Raw genomic sequence first — 8,100 nt, forward strand, 5'->3', positions numbered from 1 at the left:
TTTTTTATCCATTCAATTATTTAAATGTGATATTTTTAGAAGTCTGTTAGGTTTGAACAAATGTAGAATGACATCTATTGGTCTATTCACCAATACAGAAGGATGGGGAGAATAAACAAAAGGAGAACGTACAGGCTGAGTCGCGTCTAAAGGATAACATGACCTTTTCCCCACCACCATCTACCATTCATAGACAAATTGAAGCCTTTTCCACCAGCCATCACCATCGACAACCTGCAATCTGAGCCATCATCCTGAAACAACTCGTCTCCACTGCCTGAACAATTTGTGTCCGAATCATGCCCTTTGAACTGTGCATCTCCTCAGTGGCGTCTCCAAGGGCCGAAGAATTCACTTCAGTGCACACCTCATGGCTAAATGCACAGAACCTCATCAGATAACGCACACACTTCGACCCATCTACACACAGGCACACACTTTCCCCTCCGTCCTTGACGCAGGGCGCTGTCAGCCAGACTTCCTGTGCCAGGTCTGCTTCAAGGTTAGCTGCTCATTGTATTGAGTGAGTGGCTGAGGTTCTCTCAGCAGCAAGTGGGGCTACTGGATGCATTATCACCTCGGCGGGGGAGCTTATCCGGCCCTCCTGGTCTGCGTGAAGCGGGCCACCGCAAATGCCTCACACGAAAGGATTAGAAGCCTGTCGACTTCACCCCTGGCTCGACACGGATGCGCTGACCGCAATTAATAGGTTTAATTTCACCCTTCTGACATAGCTACCGGCCAAAGGAGAGGATTGAAGCCTCGGCCATATGGCCTATTTATTATACGTAAACACTGAAAGGCATCATGAGGGTTTTTTGAAAGGATAACGTAGATGTCAATGAGAAGAACTAAAGGGATTGGAGAGATTTAAGCCAACGTGTAAAATCATATGTGGTGGCAACATTACTGACTGAAGTCCTGCAAGTTATTAAGAATTGGGAAACAGTTATTATTACACAACATTATTTTTGGCAGAACAAAATAAACACGTTGACCAATTTCAACTTCCTGAGTAACACAGTAATCTTTGTAGTACTAGTGCAACAATATATATATATATATATATATATATATATATATATATATATACACACAGTGCTGCTTGAAAGTTTGTGAACCCTTTAGAATTTTCTATATTTCTGCATAAATATGACTCAAAACATAATCAAAATTTCACACAAATCCTGGAAGTAGACCGAGAATCCAAACAAACAAATGAGACAAACATATTTTCTTTGCCATTAATTTGAGAAAAATGATCCAGTGTTACATATCTGTGAGTGGCAAAAGTATGTGAATCTTTGCATTCAGTATCTGGTCTGACCCCCTTTTGCAACTGCTGCAACATCTTGAAGGTCCTGCACAACATCTTGAAGGAGTTTTAGACCATTCCTCAGTACAGAACCGCTTCAGCTCTGTGATGTTGGTGGGTTTCCTCCTATGAACTACTTGCTTCAGTTCCTTCCACAAAATTTAAATTGGATTAAGGTCCGGACTTTGACTGGACAATTACGAAACATTTGCTTTGTTCTTCTTTAACCATTCTTTGGGAGAACAACTTGTGTGCTTGGGGTCATTGTCTTGCTGCATGACCCACTTTCTCTTGAGAATTAGTTCACTGACAGATGTCCTGACATAATTATAATTAATTGTTCCATCAATGATGGCAAGCTGTTCTGGTCCAGATGCAGCAAAACAGGCCCAAACCATGATACTACCACCACCATGTTTCACAGATGGGATGAGGTTCTTATGCTGGAATACAGCGTTCTTTTCTTCAAAAATAACCCTTCTCATTTAAACCAAAAAGTTCCATTTTGGTCTCATCTGTCCACAAAACATTTCTCCAGTAGCCCTCTGGCTTCTCCGCATGATCTTTAGCAAACTGCAGACTGGCAGAAATGTTCTTTTTGGATGCACCATGCACACCGTGGTTGTTCAGTGTTCTCTTGATGGTGGACTCATGAACATTAACATTAGCCAATGTGAGAAAGGCCTTTAGTTGCTTAGAAGTTACCCTGGGTTCCTTTGCAACCTTGCAGACTATTACACATCTTGCTTTTGGAGTGATCTTTGTTGGTCAATCACTCCTGGGGAGGGTAACAGTGGTCTTGAATTTCCTCCATTTGTACACAATCTGTCTGACTGGATTTGTGGAGTCAAAACACTTTAGAGATGTTTTTGTAAACTTTTCTAGCCTGATGAGCAAAACCAACTCTTTTTCTGAGGTCCTCAGAGATCTCCTTTGTTCATGCCATGATACACTTCCACAAACATGATCAGAATTTGAAATAAAATAAAGTCTGTTCTTTAAATAAAACAGGTATCACAGGTAGTGATAGTAATTTCACTGATTGAAAACAACTCTGAAAAACATATTTTTTTCTAATTTCACCTTCAAATTAACTGCCAATCCTACAGATTCACATTCTTTTGCCACTCACAGATATGTAATATTGGATCATTTTCCTGAATAAATAAATGAAAAAGAACATATTTGTGTCTCACTTGTTTGATTGGGTTCTCTTTGTCTACTTTCAGGACTTGTGCGAAAGTCTGATTATGTTTTGGGTCATATTTATGCAGAAATATAGAAAATTCTAAAGGGTTCACAAATTTTCAAGCGGCACTGTATATATATAGTGCTGTAAAACAATTAATCGCGATTAATCACATCCAAAATAAAGGTTTTTGCTTACACACATACATATATATATATATATATATATATGCAGTGGGTACGGAAAGTATTCAGACCCCCTTAAATTTTTCACTCTTTGTTATATTGCAGCCATTTGCTAAAATCATTTAAGTTAATTTTTTTTCCTCAATGTACACACAGCACCACATATTGACAGAAAAACACAGAATCGTTGACATTTTTGCAGATTTATTAAAAAAGAAAAACTGAAATATCAGTCAGCATCTTGAAAATGCGAAAATGGAATAACTTATTTGTTGTAAATCAGCAATGTAAAACTTAATGCAGTGAATTATGACCTAAAATGTATATAATACACATTTTATAAATATCAAATATATAAATAAAATGTATATATAAAAACATTTGTTATATATACACACAATATATACTCCGTGTGTGTGTGTGTGTGTGTGTGTGTATACACAAAATACAAAAGAGCAAATCAATATTATAAAATTTCAAAATATATTTTAATTCATATAATGTAATAATAAATATATAATAAATTTAAAGCATAAATTCCTTTACTTGCACTAGGTACATATTAAAAAAAAAAAGAGAGAGAGACATATAGGAGAGGGAGATAGAGATGGGTGGGTTTACTGAGTGTGACGTGCTGGCGGCCTATAAATTTAGGTTTGATCATAGGAATAAATTACATTTTAAAATATATTCAAATAGAAAACAGATTGATAATAATAATAATAATTAAAAAAAGGTTTATTGAGCGGTAAATCAGCATATTATAAGGATTTCTGAAGGATGTGACACTGAAGACTGGCGTAATGATGCTGAAAATACAGCTTTGATCACAGCAATCATTTTAAAATATATTGAAAGCAGTTATTTTAAATAGTAAAAATATTTTTAAAATGTACTGTTTTTGCTGTACTTTAGATCAAATAAATGCAGGCTTGGTGAGCAGAAGAGACTTCTTTAAAAACATTTTTAAAAAATCCTACTGTTCAAAAACATTTGACTGGTAGTGTACATGCACTCATAATAAACACAACATTATCTCGTATTGGTGTGGGCACTAATTTTTTATTATATTAGGCTATAGTTATCTTTCTTGGTGTGAACAGGCTGGAAAGTTCCAGAAAAACATTTACATCACCAAAATGGCTCCTCACTTTCCTTCTTCAGGGATGACATTTTTGGGAAAGGACTAGTCTCTTATGCCACGGATTTTCATCCACAGCCAGATCCAACTACAAAACACACCACCACAATAACAAGAATGCGGCAAATTGGAATCCTGCCTTTTGGCAAAGATTTGCCCGTCTGTAACGTCAACACCCTGGAGGTTTAGCACTTGAGAAAAAGAGAAAAATGATACTCTCATTCTCCCTCTCCCTCTCTGTCTTTCCCTCCCTTGCTGTCGTTCTCTTTCTCTCTCTATTTTAATGTTATTTTCTGCTCTGTGCAGTGTCTGGCTGGCCCTTGGATTCATCTCAGACACAGCTCCTCTGAGGCACAGTCAGAGAAGAGGGTACCGGGCCGAAAGCCCCTGCACCGCATCATCCAATTACCCCCGACAGCCTCTGCCTGTGTGCAGGGATTCCCATGGCCTCTCTGCCTGCGCCGCTTACCAACCGTTCCTCTCTACATGCGTCAGACACAACGGCAGAAGACTGAACTCGCTGGATCTAACGTTCTTACAGAGCGGGATGTAGTGGACCACGCTCTGATCTTCTCATGCGTCATAAAACGGCCAATGTCAGCAATTACTACACAAGACTTGTTAGACCTCTGAGGCTTTTTTAGAAGTGCACAGCTGCGATGCAATCCTTGGATAAGTCAACTCGGTGGTCTCTCACTCTCCTGCAAAAGAAACATGAGTCCTACCTTTTTCAGACGACCGCCTTTGGTCCCCACAAAGGCCAGAGAGTGGTTCTTGTACACGTAGGCGATAACCGATGTCATTTTGTCATTGGATTCGGAAAACAATGGAATTCCGCGTACCATCTCCGAGACGCCGAGTGGGGCGTTCATATCCAGACCACAGAAGTTGTCATCGATGGTGAGGAGCTAAAAAGGAGAACGATAAATAATGTTTAATTCCCCTATTTAGAGTAGATCTGCATGAGACTAGTCAACTAATTGGTTATAAAGTGGCTAGCTGAGTCAGTTCTAGTTAGGGCTGTCGCGATAACCGCAATATCACAATACCACGCTATTGACGAGCAAACCGCAGAGGAATGCAAGAACCGCAGCAACCGCGATTTTTGTGTGTTTTCTTTTTTCGTAAGGTTATGCCCTTCTCGTTTTACACTTAATGCATATGGACTGAATATTAAACAAGTTAGTAATGATAACAATGTATACCATGCTGATTTGTACAGAGGCTCCGTAGACAGTGAATGAGAGAGAGAGATCGACTGAGCGCGTGCGATTACTTGCGTCTGTCCTCCAGGCCGAGTCATATATATTTGTGAAAATAGGTTGTCATGTCCAATATATATATATATATATGGTGATAATACCGCATACCGCGCTATTGAGCAAATTCCCTCACCGCGACAGTGAAATGTGATGAACACTAGCAAGGATATGGAAATTGCTACAAATGTTGCAGACAAAGCCATTTCTATTTTCCTTTGACTAGTTTATGATGCAACATACATGTTTACTGGAGCATTTGCAAGGCAGCTTCACAGCAGATACATCATTGTCACTACTTAGCAACAATTCAGCCAGTCATATCTAAAATGGGGTTGTGAGGTTTATCTGATATAAGACCAAGTGCATTTATCATTTCAGGTGGAAAAGCATCTTCAAGAAACATCTTTTAAATATGGCATTTCAGGTGATGCCGTGCGACTTTATGTGACATGTAACATATGGCTGGGAAAGTTGCCAGTGTCAGCCAGAATGGAGTGATTTACAGCTTCTGATATAGAAATAATAATTTGGTAATGCTTCCATATTTCAATCTGTTGCGAGGGCTTTGGAAACAACGGCATCCATTGAAACAGCTGCACAGACCTCAGGATAAAATGTCAAACAAATCGAAAGCATGATTAATGATGCCCAGGGCTTTGACTCATTGAGGGTATGAAACCATAACACTTCTCAAGCACTGCCAAATATGATACGCTCACGGCCTTTAATTCATTTATGAGTGTCTCCTCAGGCTCTGATAAGGCCTGCTCAGAAAAAAAGTTTGAATGTTAATTTAAACTGATTTTTTTATATTATGCAAATTGATTCATTTAAAAACTTTATCCCCAGGGCTTTGACTCATTGAGGGCATGAAACCATAACACTTCTCAAGCGCTGCCAAATATGATACGCTCACGGCCTTTAATTCATTCATGAGTGTCTCCTCAGGCTCTGATAAGGCCTGCTCAGAAAAAAAGTTTGAATGTTAATTTAAACTGATTTTTTTATATTATGCAAATTGATTCATTTAAAAACTTTATCTTTCAGGATAAAAGAAAAAAATAAAACAAAACAAATTAATTTAATTTTACTTGAACACACATTCCTTCTAATTGTTCACTAAATGTGAACAATTACTCATGTTATTCTAAAGAAAAAACTCACAATATCTATCAAAATTGAGTAACTTGCTCCTGAAAGAAAAATCGGCAACATTTTCTGTAAACACATTATGCAAAATTAGGGGAAAATTAAAAAAAAAAAAAAAATAGACCTTACACAGATTATGCATAAATGTAACATCATAAAACTTAAATTATGTTCTTTTATTCGGTAAAAGGTCAGAAAAACTAACCAGCAGCACACATAGATTTGGAAAAAAGGCAAAGTATTTTTGTCAAACCACAGGGGAGGAAAAAAAAGAAAGAAAATTTCAATATCTCATGTAAACCTACATTTATGTACTATAAAAACCTCCACTGTTTGTGTATCATCTATAGTAGTGTGACCTACATGATGATGTAAGGCACTTTAAAAGATCTAATTTCACTCTGAAAGCATGACCCATAATTGTCCATCATTACACAGCCAGGTGTCTCAAACTGCTTTATTAGCATTAATATTTAAGTTTTTAATGGCATATACTCTCAATTGGATCATGAAATACGAGACAGCTTGAGCTGCGTTTTGCCCCCAGGCACCAACCCACAGCACAGTCCCCAGTGATGAAGTAGGCGAAGGGCAATCCTGAGTGATGCCCAGGTTGCGAGAGGAAGCATCTGGATGTACATTATGCCTCACAGACTATTTGTGTATGTACTGATATAATGTCCATACTCCCTTGATGAGAGTTCAATTATATCTGAAGTAGCATTTATCTTGATAACAATGATTCCTAGCTAATGTTGTTTGAAAATGCAGGCCAAGGGACAAAACTGTAGAGGACCAACCTAGGAGAGACGCGATCAATCAAGTGACCGGATGGGTCTTTACATGCAATATAGCAAATGTCTATTTGTCAGCGGTCAGGAGATACAAGACCCTTCATTAAGCAAATGGAAGACAGGGGCTGTCTCTCTAAAATGGCGGTTTATGAGTGATCGGCCGAATCGATAGCGAACACCGCACTCAATTCTCAGTTCGCTCAATACAAGCCAGAATGAAGAATAAATAGAGAAATGAAGGAGAGAGTAGAGAGGGAGAGAGAACAGGGAAATGTTCAACGTCGTATATGTTTTTCCCCTCTCTCTCTCCGCAGATGTTTGACCTTTAGAAATGTTCTGCTGTCAGCCAAAGCACTGCGTGCCACTCGGCTCGCCAATGCCAGCCCAGAGTAATGGTGCTCATTTCTAGCGCACGGCTCTTGTTAGAAAGCCACAGCTACATGAAAGATCTGTTTTCTGCTGTATTAGTCTTTCTGCAGATGTCTCCTGTCCATATTGGGGGCCATGAATCATCATGGGTTGTTGAGGCAGCAGCAACCTGCTTCTACGTGCGCACCTGCTTACACACGCAAATAAAAATAAAACTCGACCACAATCACGGCCTCCAGCACCCTTCATCCTGCTTACACGGGTCAAAATGTGTAAAGGCCCAATGCAGCAGAGTGGTAGCAACAGCTACAAAGACTTGCCACCTCTGAGGTTAAGAAAACTGCGCTAAAAATAAACACAATGACAGTCATAGCTGTGACACAGACTAATGCCTTTTGGCATTGCGGATATTTTATCAGAAAGCCCAGGCCTTTGCGTGGCAGGGCGCATATGCCTGTGACACAGACTGGGGGAAAGGAGCATGTGTCTCGACGTCTTCTCATTGGCATATGCCACGATATTTCTGGCAAGGTGAACAACATGCCAATCAGACCCTATGTGTTGCAATCTAATGAAATAGGCTTCCTGTCTGTCAACCTTTCAAGAAGCAGACACGTTTTCATTACCTAGCCACATAAACATGACATTTCCTCTCTCTCCCCATCCCGATGTAAATAACATCTCTTAACACCCCAT

General features: G+C 39.1%; 1 protein-coding gene across 1 annotated transcript in view; it reads right to left on the minus strand.

Annotated features, from left to right (window-relative positions):
• LOC107676920 (plexin-A4-like) overlaps positions 1 to 8,100 on the minus strand; it is a 246,745-nt gene that overhangs the window by 198,104 nt on the left and 40,541 nt on the right. The window contains 1 exon segment of the mRNA XM_016471659.1: positions 4,556 to 4,738. Coding sequence (XP_016327145.1) covers positions 4,556 to 4,738 — 183 coding nt within the window.

Source organism: Sinocyclocheilus anshuiensis, unplaced genomic scaffold, assembly GCF_001515605.1.
Source record: "Sinocyclocheilus anshuiensis isolate Anshui unplaced genomic scaffold, SAMN03320099.WGS_v1.1 scaffold380, whole genome shotgun sequence".
Taxonomy (NCBI): domain Eukaryota; kingdom Metazoa; phylum Chordata; class Actinopteri; order Cypriniformes; family Cyprinidae; genus Sinocyclocheilus; species Sinocyclocheilus anshuiensis.